At 55.2% G+C, this 12,358-nt stretch overlaps 2 protein-coding genes across 2 annotated transcripts; both read right to left on the reverse strand.

Moving 5' to 3' along the window:
• Positions 1-347: 347 nt before the first annotated feature.
• B0I36DRAFT_346929 (uncharacterized protein) lies at positions 348-2,591 on the reverse strand (the record flags this gene model as incomplete). The annotated part of the gene is made up of 1 exon (XM_046156512.1): positions 348-2,591. The coding sequence occupies one exon, from the start codon at positions 2,589-2,591 to the stop codon at positions 348-350; it is 2,244 nt and encodes a 747-aa protein (XP_046015180.1).
• Positions 2,592-9,806: 7,215 nt separating this feature from the next.
• B0I36DRAFT_346930 (uncharacterized protein) lies at positions 9,807-12,083 on the reverse strand (the record flags this gene model as incomplete). The annotated part of the gene is made up of 3 exons (XM_046156513.1): positions 9,807-9,848; positions 9,913-11,394; positions 11,589-12,083. The coding sequence occupies 3 exons, from the start codon at positions 12,081-12,083 to the stop codon at positions 9,807-9,809; spliced, it is 2,019 nt and encodes a 672-aa protein (XP_046015181.1).
• Positions 12,084-12,358: the final 275 nt, after the last annotated feature.

Here is a 12,358-nt window from a genome sequence, read left to right on the forward strand (position 1 = left end):
CGCGGCAGGCGCTGCCGTTATCATGCGAGTGAGCATCGCAGCTATAATAGGACACGAAAAGGAAAAACACCAATGCGCCCCCAGGTGAGTAGTTTTGCCAATCAATGGGCCAATACAGGTCTAGCGATTTACAAAAAAGCTATGCTGGAAATAGAAAGTAGTAATGGATGGGTAGTGTGACGACACGCATGGATTGTCGACTGGCGCTTTCCGATGCTTGAATGCAAACAAGTAGAAGATGAAATTTGACGCAATGGGTATCAGCGGCAGGCATGAATGAAGGTCGGAAAAGATGGCGATCGAACGAGTTCGTGATTGTGTGTGCAACGTGTATGCGTATGCAGGCTTCAGATGTTCCGGCTCTGGTTGCCGAGGTTCAACCAGCTCATGTCGGAAGATGTAGCGGCCACGGCAAGCTGCGGCTGCTGAGACAGGCCTGTCGGCGGTCGGCTTCCCGTCGACTTTGGCATTGGTGGCGCCTGAGTGTGCTGGAAGCCGCTGTGCACAGGAACCGTGTACTGGCTGTACATGCTACTGGCAGCACGGTCATCTTGTGTCCACGTCTTGGGGTTGGTCACGTCCCACGAGTCGCGGATGCTTGCCGGAATGCCGCTTGAATAGCCAGAGGACGACAATGCCGACACTGCAGACACTGGTCGATCCTCGATCTTGCCCGACATGTGTTCCCGAATCTGTGGGTTGTACTGAGACACTGTGGGACTGCCAGTGTTGACGCTGTAGAACGATGGCCGGTCTTCCACCTTGAGAGGTGGGACTGTAGCCGAGTCCTGGGTCATCCTGTTCATATCAGAATATCGTGAACCATCGGACGTCACTGTCTGGCGCTTGCTGTTGCTGCCGAACCCCAAGACGTTGAGAGTACTCCCGCCGGACCAGTAACGGTTCCATCCAGAGCTGCGTCTGAGTTCATCGTCATTCGCATTGGCCTGCTGCTGGTTTCGGGGCCTCGGCCGAACGGTCTCCGTGACCGCGCTCATCTCCTTGTCGTCGTAACCAATCTGCGGGCCGGGCTGCAATTGTGGCTTGCCAATGGTGGCCTTGAACTGCTTGTTGAAAATGCTGCTAACGGAGCTGCGGCGAGAGTCATTGCTGGGCTTCCGTTGAATTGCCGGCTTCTGCACCTTGCCCATAAGGATAGCCATAGAGGAAAATGAGTTGGCGGAGCCATGTTGCTGGTGGCCACGCACGAACGGACCACTTGCCTTGGCTGTGTTGTACCGCGAATAGTCCTTTTCTTGCGGGAAGCCGCTGGCCCGTCGAGCATGACCGGCTTCGGCGTGGCTGCGTCGTGCTCGGGCTCGCTTGATACATAGCAGCAACAAGAACAAGAGAAATGCCAGGCCAAACACGATTCCCAAAACAATGCCGAGAATTGTGGTCGTAGCGAGGCCGCTGCCGGCTGATGCAGCTGCGGCAGTGGGTGACGGCGTCGCGCTGTCTTGAGCAGGCGCTATCATGGAGGGGCTGCTGGTCGCAGAGCCTGTCGTCGATGTGCTCGTTGAAGATGCCGTGGATGATGTCGCGCTCAACGTGGGTGTTGAGTTGATCACAAACTGCTCACCAACCAAGAAGTCTGTCGCATTCATCCAGGCATTACGCTTGCAATCAAACATCTCTACCACGTCGTTGTCGTTACCGCCAGACAACACCACCAGGCCATCCTTGGTCGTCGCCAACGAGTAATCCGTCCTCTTGGCGGTAGGGGCCAGGGTGGCGTTGTATGGCGGCCATGTAGAAGCCGTCAACTCTCTCCTGGCATGAGCCGCGGCCTGCCCAGTTACCTCGACAGGGACAGCGTTCTCAATAGGAGCTCCAACCTCATTCCAAAGCATGATGCGGCGGACCGTCGTTGGTGATGTTGTTGCGTCAAAGGTGAAGAGGTGAACGCTGCTGTCCTCGCCACGCATGAGACTGGCCTTCAAGACCGAGGTATCTTGTAGGGGCGCGGCCAAGCTTGCACCGGTCGGATTCCATTTCGTCGTGAAGTCGAAGAGAACGACCTTGGTATTGGTGGCGCCTCCACCAACCATGATAGCTTGGGTATCTGACCACGGGAGCAGGATTGGTGCTACAGCCGGGGGCGCAATGAGAGTGTCAAAGGAAGAGACTCTGTACGGGGCCGTAGTCTTGATCGAGTAGGTGGAGGCAGAGGGAAACTGGACACCGTCGTAAGATCCAGCAAACATGAGGATCTGTTCGCTGGCGGCCATATAAGTGGCACTGTGCCACTTCACGTTTTTCGTGACGTGGTTATCGAAGTTGGGAACATCCGCGTTGGGAGCGAGCGTTTCCCAGGTCTTTGAGGCATATGTAAATTTCTGAAGACCGGTGTAGTCGGCCTTGGCAGATGTACCACCCACAACGAAGAAACCAGCTTGGGATGCGTCAGCCGGCGTCGAGCCAACACATACTGCACCATCCGCACTTTCGCCGGATGGGAGTTTCTTCCATTTAGCCCCTTCCTCCAGCTTGAGTGATTGAAATGCAGCAGCCGAGTATGAATAGAGAGTGTCGTTGTAAATGACGCTGCAGTCGCCCTTGAGGGCAACCTCTGGTTTAGGTTGCGACATGGTCAGGGCGATTGTGTGGTGATTCTGATGTTGTTGAGATCCTCGTGTTGTTGTTGCTACTGTCCTCCAGTCGTGAATCGTATATATAGATATCGTCGAATTTATTCAAAGAGGACCTCACCAAATCATGATATGACGGCTTTGAGATCCTAGCGGTCGTGAAAGAGTGAAGAGGAGCCAGGGTCCTGGGGGTGACTTGGTGCTGTGTCACTCGATGGCGTAGGCAGAAACAAAAATAAGGAATGGATATGCGACAGTCAACCGTCAAGCGAAAGCGATGTTAGACAGCAAACAAGTTCGGATCGGGGCCTGATTGCAGGAGCTGTCGAGCCAAATTGCTGCTGGGATGACAAACAATAGCAAGATCTGGGCGGCGCGGGACAACTGCCGACCAGGAACCGGATCCGTGATGCTGCCAGTGTGTCGAAGAGCCGAAGTGACGATGCAGACCAGACAGTCGTCGTTATGTCCTGGGACGTGCCGTAAAGGGGGTCGGTCGAGCGGGAAAGGAGCACGCAACTGGGCGGAATCGAAGGAGAAGACGGCGACGTGCTGGCACAGTCAGGTCAAGGCCGCAAGCAGGCAGGCGGTCACGGCGAGAGGAAACAACAACGATCACGGCGCGCGTGGTTGAGGCCGACGGAGGAGAAAGCGAGAGGCAGCTCGAGAGCAGGTGTTGGGCGCGGACGAGCGAGAAGAGGAGAGGAGGCCCCGGGCTGGGCAGGGGCAAGAGCAGGCACTGACCGCGCCGGCGAGGTCAGGGCAGGCTGGGCTGGGCTGAGCTGGGGAAGGCCGGCGCGACAGGCAGGCCGGGTCAGGTCAGGGGATCGTGGGCGGCCAGCACTCAGTCAGGCCGCGCGCAGGTGGTTTGTCTTGGAGGGACGGCGGGCAGAAGCAGCTCCCAGCCCCTGAGGCGCCTGCGCGCGCAGCGAATGGGGCCAGCAGGACGCCCGAAAGCGGGGCGGGGGCATGGATCAAATGCCATGGGCCAGGGCGTGCCTGACGCCATGGGATGCGGGCGGCCAAAGTATCACTGGCGGGCCGCGCTACCTGCGTCGCCAGCCCTGAGCACACCGTCATTGGCGCGTGCCTGGCCTCCCCAGGCAGGTACCGCGCCCCTGGTTGGCTACTTGCCAGGAGGTGTGGTACCCCGAGATCACCTCTCACGACGCGCAGCTCGAAACCTCGACGCTCATTGGCCGCCGCGTTGCAACAGCTCGTGTTTGTGCTCTTTGCTCTCACTCTTGCTTCTTCTCTGGCTGCTGCTGCTGCTACTGTTGTTGCTGTTACGTGCATGGCAGCGACACCCAGTGGAAGTCTAGCAGGTGGAGCGGTCTATTCTCTTCGCTGGGGACAATATTCTCCGAGCGAGGCGTGCACAAGGACGAGATCGGGGAGGACAGGACTGGCACGCGGGCCGGGGAAAAGGTACGCCCTTTGTCCCAAGGAATGCAGCAGTCTCGACGGCTGGTCTCGTGATCTGTCCTGGGCGGCCGATGCCGTCCCTTGGGGGGTGGGCGTGCTGCCTGTATGCTTTCGCCGGTCGGTCGTACGGTATGCACTGCACTGCGTCGGCTGTGGCTCGAAGCAATTAATTGTTTCTTTCATGCAACGGGCGGGGATGCCCTGCAGCCGAGATGTGAGCCTGGCGCGCATTTGGAGAGATGGATGCAGACCCTGGAGCCACAGCCCGCTAGCCTCATGGTGAAACGGGATGGCCCCGGTCAACCGACATGGGCCTCGCCCAGGGTCTCTCAAAAGAGCGTTGCTCCAATCGTCTCTGGCGGAGCTGCACCCCGTCGTCATTGATCAGAGACTGAAGTCACAGAGATGAATATTTCAAAAGAGAGAGGAAGAAAGAGAAGATACTGGCCAGGCCACCGTCCAGCTTCACGTGTGCCGGTCCACAATTCAAGCCTGGTCGTAAAGCTTGCGAAAAGGGCATGAGGAGTTCATTCCACTGCATATTACGGATTACATACCACGACGGATTATAGGCCCCCCAACTTAGAATCAGGCACATATACACCTTTTGTTTCAGGAATCGCATGTTTCTGTGCAATTCCACGTCGGTTGTGCAAAAACATCAGACGTTGCTCGTGGCCACGTGTGGCTACAGCAACTGACGGCCCCCATTTTCATCTTGATCCGTGCCACGTGAATCAATAAACCAAACAGCGCCTCCCAGTCGCCTGCTCGCGAGTACAGGTGAACCCCGGTTATGCGGAATAAAGGAGACATTCCGTTCAATCCGCTAAAATGAGGTATCCGCAGTATTGAGGGGAGGTCATTCTTGAGGTATTTCACGCCTATCCAGGCTCTGTATTCTACTGAAAGTACATGCGGATATCTCTCTGCTGTAAGGCTTCAATTGATGAGTTCGTAAGTACCCTTTCCTGCTTATTGAGGTAAGAAATGAGGCCAGTATCACCACCTGATTGCTCCTGGTAAAGGCGCAGTCGGCGGAGGGCCTCTAGGGCCTCAACTATGGTGATTCGTGGCTCAATTTCAAGCTCAGCATTATCGTCGTCGTCGTCGTCGTCGTCGCTATTGCCTGCCGGGGTAAACTGGTCGAGAATCTGCTGGTCAAGGTCGTCGGATTCTTCAGTCAGATTCTCGTCAGCCGGGTTCAGGAAGTTATGGATGTTCATCACCTCCTTGACGTGATGATTAGCCTGAAGCCTCTGCAAGCCGTACGTAATCTCGCGAACGGCTTCTTCATGAGTAGCAGCAATTGCTGCCTCAAGTGTGGCCTGCTGGGGGTCTCTAGGGGCCTCCATGAGGCCTTTCTTGAAGCACTTCGTGATAGTTTCAGGAGTCACATCTAGCTCCCAGGCTTGGATGCCCCATCGCAGAGCCTTTAGTACGTTCATTGTACTAAGAGGGTCTCTACCGGCGTCATATTCCGACAGCATATAGCGTACCCAGTACCGTCGCCAGTGAGATTTCCAGGCTGCAATGATTCCCTGATCAAGAGGCTGTGTTTTGCTTGTAGTATTGGGTGGCAGCCATATGATAGCGGTGTTTTGTAGGGGGGTCGCACTTGTCAGAATAGCTTCATATCCGGCTTCATGAGCAGAGAAGTTATCCATCAGCAAAATGACGCTTTTACCAGCCATTTGGCGGTCGAACCAACGTAGCCATTGCTCAAATATAGTCCCTGTCATCCAGGCCTTCCTATTGTGAGTCCATTCTAGGTTCATATGGCGGATATCGACCCCCGCAGCGGTGAAGGCGCGAGGCCTTTTTGCCTTGCCAATGAACCATATTGGTAAACGGTCAGTACCTGACCAATTACAGCAGAGATGGGCTGAGATCCGGGCCTTCTCCTTTTTGCGGCCTGGAAGGCTGCGCGTCGAAAGAGAGCGATCCGGAATCATCTTCCAGTAAAGACCTGTTTCGTCGCAATTGTAAATGTCATCATGGGAATACTTCGAGAGGATCTGTCGGATTGAGGCCATCTCCTTCTCAGTATTGACGATATTGACACTGCCTAGCTCTCCATGCTGTACGCGTAGTTTTATATCGTGTCGGCTTTGGAAACGATAGAGCCAGCCGTTCGAGAACTGCGGCGGCTTTTGGTCCTTGTATTGAGGCATTTGCGCCCAGAATTGCCGTGCTTTTGCCTTAATGACTTCGCCCGTGATAGTAATTGAGCTTTCAGCTTGCTGGCACCACATATATAAGGCGCCTTCGAGGTCGCGGTGAGGGTTATTATTGACCCGCGTCAAGTCGAGGGCGCGTGGCTGCTGTAGTGGCTCGCTTAGGTACGCGAAACGGCTGCCGAGGATGTCGGTAATGGAGGATGTCGAGATAGGCTGGTCGTACTGCTTCAGGAACCATTGCTGTAGCTCGATATGGGAGTCTGTCGGACGGAGACGTCGTCGTTCGCGAAGGGCTAGCTTCTGCGCAGTCGAAATGCGTCGCCGCGACGGCTTCAAGTTTGAGGGTGCGGTGGCGCGGGGTGCCATTTCGGGGGGTCAAAACGCGGTCCAAACGCGCCCCTATTTCACTCGGATTAGCGGATTTAGGTGGTGGCGATGGCCTCGCTTTGTGCGTAATCGATGAACGCGAGGGATTAGCGGAATCGCATGTGTTTTGAAAGGAAACAGCCAGTTCATCCGCAGAAGCGAGGGAATCCGCTTATGTGAGGTCCGCATAACCGGGGTTCACCTGTATCTCGGCCGCCAGCAAACACGTCAGAGTCCTTCTAGTGTGCTCTGCCATCCCTCTAGTGCTGGCGAGTCGCGGTGACGGCGGCCACCACCACTGCACGAATAGGTAGTCCAAGCGTCAGCATCGCCAACTACAAACCCCTGGCCGCCTCCTCGTCGCCGAATATTGATGTGCTGCCGCGGGCCACAGCCTCCTCGGGGCATGGCAAAACACCCCTTTCGTCACCAGTGCCGCTGAGGATCCTACGAGTAATGTTTCTGAGACGGTTATCGCCGCCAACGCACTGCCGGCTGTGACAGCTGAGGCCACTAGACCGGCCAGCTGGGTCCGGCTTAGCAGGTTCCACCACTCTGGCCGGCAGGCTGATATTTTTAGCTCGCGTAAAGTACACTGATGCACAGGCAAGCCGGCAACAACATGGCAATGGAAACAATGCATATCACGATCCCTGGGCGGACGGCAAGTGCTCTCGCCAGAGACGAACACGCCATGCACTACCACGTAGATCATCAACGACCGTCCATCCACAAGCCATGACCACAGCCAACCCTCCCCCCAAATCATCATCGGCTGCAGAATAAAAGGCCCGTGGGCAAAACACGTGGACCCCCATTTGGCGATCCCTTTAGCCTTGCATCTTGGCCAGTCCGGGCGACGCCAGCCCGGCGCACCGCACGTGCCAGAACTGACTAGTTTAGCTCAGGTAGGTAGCGTCTCCTGTTAGCCCAGGCTTTCCAGTTCACTCGGGCGTGGCTCTGGTGACGCGATCCAGCACTTGTCGGCTCCGAGGGGGCGCGGTCTGTGCCATGACACCACTGGGGGCGCGGAATGGGAAATGTTGTTGTGCAACCACGGCTTTCTGGTGACACGGGAATCATCACGGCGACGAAGGCCATGGCCGCCGATGCAGAGGTGGAGCATTGCCTGGCATGTATTTGACAATGTCGCCGTGCGGATTTTGTATTGCCAGGCTCTCAATTGCTTGTTCTTTGTCGCCACAGTGGCGGGGCTGCGTCTGGAAGGTGAGGCAACTGCTGCAGCTGATACTTTGTAGATGCCCAGCAGGACTTTGAAGTTAAGCATCAAAGAACCGCTGGCGTGTCAGGAGATTACCGAGAAGCATTTCGTTTGGTTCTTTGGGCATCACCACCGGCCCGGGGCCTGAATGGAGGGCATGGAGTGTAGGTACGCCACCCATCCGTCCGCTTCTGGACAAGCATCAATCCTTTACTATAAATTGTCACACTACGGAGAGCCAACTGGTTCTAAGAATAACGTCAGCTCGGCTTTGACGTTCCACGGGACGCGGCAGGCTATATTCGATTTTTCATGCGGGCAGCCTCGGTATGGCTGCCAGCGGCAAAATGCTCCAGAAGTGATGGGCCGTCTCACCGTGGGCTGTCAGCCTGTTTGTCTAACTGCCCTGCCAGCCACGGCGGCTCGCGGGGTACAGACCTTGGAAAAGTGCGTCACATGAGGGACAGCGCCTAAGACATTCCGTGCATCCACGGAAAGAACAAGAGAAGAAAAGCAAGGATCAAAGAAGCCCACAACGACACCCGCCATCACATCTTCAAGGAATATACGCACAGGACGGCCCGCCGAAAGGTCAATCTTGCCCCCACACTGACTGGCATTCTTCCTCTAAATGGCGAGCAGTCCACCAGTTGTCGCTGACATCCCGAAACCCCACACAACCACCACCACCACCACCACGCGCAGCCGCCGCCCTGCCGAACCCCCCCTGTCCAGGACTCGTAGTCGGAAGTGACATGACATGCCTCCAACCGGCGCCCTCGTGAGCTGTGGTCCAATCGGTAGCTATATATCGATCGGCGGTCAGCCAGTCCGAGCCGTTCTGGGATGCCGCACACACAGGTGGTCATGCAGGCCCAAGCCAAGATCTTCAGCGGCACACGACTTCTTCACCATGGAGGGAGGGGGCAGCGGGGGTTGGTCTTCCTGGCCTGTCTCTGTTGGCGCCGTAGCTTTCTTCAGGAATGGGTTTGGAAAACACCCAGCGCTATCAAGTACCGGGCGGCAAGCGAAACTTCCATGTCGGCAGTTGTGCCGTGTGCGGCCTGCTCTATTGGCTCCTGCGAGTCTGATCAGAAGTCATGATTTTGCGCCGTCCCCCATCACCAATGTCTGCTTTCCTTTCATTTCCATGCCTTTTCCTTTGTCCACAGTCCTGACGTAATTCGCCCCTCGCTGGATATTCACATGGCGCGGCATGGCACCTATAAAAATGACGAGACAAATCAACCATGTATTTCAGAGAATGTCCACGTGAGTACAGGTCAAAACATGTTCCACCAAGTAAAATATCACATTAGTTGTTTCGTTTCATGCTCGGCCATTGTGGAATGTGTTCAGTCTAGTTTCTGATTTCGCAACTACCGCTTGTAATCCTTCCCATTCAGCAATTTTTCCTTTCCTTAAAAAACAAAGTAGTTCTTTTTTTTTGTCCTCCCGCGACAGGTGTGCGTATTGGCCAACCCTCTCGCCATCCCTTCCACATATTTCATTCTATTGTCTCCTGCCTCGTTCACTCTGGTCGGGCTACCCGGTCTGATTTCCCAAATTACCCTTTCATTGCTTCCGTCAAGTATCTTCCCTTTCTCTAGAGTTTTGCTTATAGTTTGGGTTCTGGGTTTCGCTCGACTGGATCCTCTATTTTTATATTCTTGAGCGCTCCCATCTGCATGAATGCTGCTGCTGCGCCGCAGCACGGGGGCCACAGAAAGGCACGGCACATCATGGTGGCAGAGCTTCAACAGTATGTGTGGTGTGTGGCCTTAAGGTCTACCCAGCAGAATTTCTTCTCTGCCGAGTGCCCTGGCAATGCTTTCCCTTTCTTGGTTTATGGCAGAGACCAGCTGGATCGATTATATACACACACCGCGACCCTCCCTTCACCACTTCGAGTACGCCCTGCCCTGAGCGCTCAAGAATATGCAGAGAACCAGAAAAACGCCGTGCCGCATGCAATAGTACAATGGTATGAAAAAGCGCCTCCTATGCTGCTATGCTCTCCCCCTATGCTGCACCTGCGATGAATGCTTCCTGGGGTAGTTGTGCCTAATGGATGAACATGTTAGTCAGTTATGCGAGCCTGTACATGATGGCAGAGTCTCAGGCTTACCTTTTTCTCTGCAAAGATGACCAAGGCCTGATCAAAGTTCCAATTTGCCGTCTCGAGGCAAAACCTGGAATACTCCGGAACCATGTTTGTTCTTTTACAGAGCTCCATGATGAATTGCTCCTTCTCGGCATCTGTACTCGCAGGTGGGATCTGGGTCACCGGAGCTGTGATGGCCGCCGTCGGAGCTTGAGTACCTGCGTCAGCCGCAGCGGTCGGCAGGGGATTGTACACCTTCATCGATAACATGTCGCTGATGACACGGATGGGATTTTGGCCAGGCGCGCCAGGGCCTAAAATGAATGTGCGAGAAAAGCTCCGCTTTGCTTCTTTCTTGCTGGTCGGTTCCTGATCATCGAGTTCGCCGTGAATGGTCATGGTCATGCCGTCCACACCGAGGGGACTTTGGCCAGAGGGATCGGCCAGACCGTGTATTGGATGGCAGTCGATAATGTATTTGTCGAATTGCGTGGCGATGTCCGGGTGTCTTGTGAGGGGCAGCTGTTTCCATGCTTCTTGAATCAGATGCGCGCCGACAAACAAGCGTTGGTACCTTGCAGATGCATGCGTGATCTTGCTGTGATTCCGCGAGAACTTGAGGTACGCGGACCATGTCGGCGGCTGGACGTCGGGCGCATGAGGAGCATTCGTGTTGACAGCCAGCGAGAAGACACTTTGATCGTCGTAGTACTTGGCGGCCAGAGTTGGACGGTTCGTATCGTACATCTGAATGAATTCCGTGATGAATCCTTCGCCGATGCGATTGATGTCTCGGAAGTCCGCGCCGTTTTGTGGTATTGGGCTTGGCCGTGTTGCGGCTTGCTCAGCAGCAACTTGCTCAGGTGATCTAACCTGCTGATTGCTGAGATTCTGCAGTTTTGGAAACCATCCGGTAATTTCCTGCACATAGCCGGGATTCGTAGTCTCTATAGGGTTGTCGTTCAAGAGGAGGGTCTCCATATGACGCAGGCGATGCCGCCACTTTTGCAGAGCCTTGATGTCTTTGATCGCGTTCTTGCTGAGATCGAGGTTGATGACATCGGGGAACGTGTCTGTCAAGGACATAACTTGGAGGACATCGTCGATGTTGTTGCCTGCAAGACTGATGCTGACGACACTTTCCCGCTTCGCCTGCGCGGTCTTGAAGATGCCGTCGCAGATGGCCATGAGGGCGCGGAACATTTTTTCGGGACTGCTTTCGCCAGCGAAGAATCCCATCTGACTTAAGATCGGGTCCTGGCCCAAGTTGCCCAGGTCGAGGAGCTTGGCCTCCACATTGTAACGGACGCTAAGGACGCCCTTTAGCTGTTCCTTAACCTCTAGAGCGGTCGAGGACATCTGCGTGGTGCTGCCGTCCAGAGGGCTGTCCGTTGTTGTGGTAATGGTGAGGTTCGTGCCTGCCCAGCCGAAGCCGTTAAGTTTCAAGATCTCCTCTGCGTCCTCCTTGCTTGCTGTGATATGGACGAAGTCATCTTTCAGTTGTGACTACTCGACGTTAGATAAGATATTTGAAGGTGTTGTCGAACGACGTCTCCAGGTGAGGTTCGTAGCTGGCGTAATTGAGGACCTCGCTTGCGAGCCGAGGGGTGCAGTAATGCTTGTGGCCGAGCATGCAACGACTAATAGCTCTCCCAGATCCTAGGTTCGTACGCACAGCTGCTGTGGGTTATATAACATACCTTCTTAACCCGCACTTGCCGCGAGACTTTACCCACAGTCGTGGCTTTCCGTTCAATAAATGTTAGTAGTTCTCTGAGGCCGCCACCTTCATTAGAGGCAGCTTTGCTCGATTTGAGACCTTCGACCTTGAGAGTGACAGATGGTTGCGATTGGCTGCGGAGACCCCTTCCCGGAGGTGCCATGCCTCCAAGCGCACGAGCAGACAAGCTACCCGAGCCGCGTGTTATCGCCTTCTCCACAATGTTTTGGGCTTTTCGCGTTGGCCTGGTCGGCCGACCCGACGCCCCGGTGGACTTCGTGGAAGTTTCGGTTCTCTTTGATATTTTACCGCTGGTCACTTTTGTAGTGCCAGCTCCCATGTCGAGGTCACCGTCGCGATCTGTTCGACCTCCACCTGCGCGTCGTTTCGCGATGCCACCACGGCCAGAGCCTTTGCCGCCACCACCTCCGCGGCCGTTGTTCGCACCATTGCGCGGTCCAGTTGGAGGGGCCATGTTCGGTGCTGATCGAGGAGGACAGAAGGGTGGGCTGTCAACTTCTTTGAGTGGTTGATTGAGGTTTTTTGTTTTGTTTTCTTTTCTGGTTTTTAATAGTGAGCGCAGTCAAGACTGATCCCGCTGTCTTGGTAGAATGCAGATCGGTACGAGCTGTGTCACAGACGACGAATGGATGACCAGGGTCGCCCTGACCGAAGTGCGCGATGGATGGGAGCCGAGGCGCGTAGTGCTCGGTATTGTCGGAATGAGAGTGAAGGGATCGCGTGAAGGCA

The sequence above is a fragment of the Microdochium trichocladiopsis genome, assembly GCF_020744255.1.
Source record: "Microdochium trichocladiopsis strain MPI-CAGE-CH-0230 chromosome Unknown B0I36scaffold_3, whole genome shotgun sequence".
NCBI classification, from domain to species: domain Eukaryota; kingdom Fungi; phylum Ascomycota; class Sordariomycetes; order Xylariales; family Microdochiaceae; genus Microdochium; species Microdochium trichocladiopsis.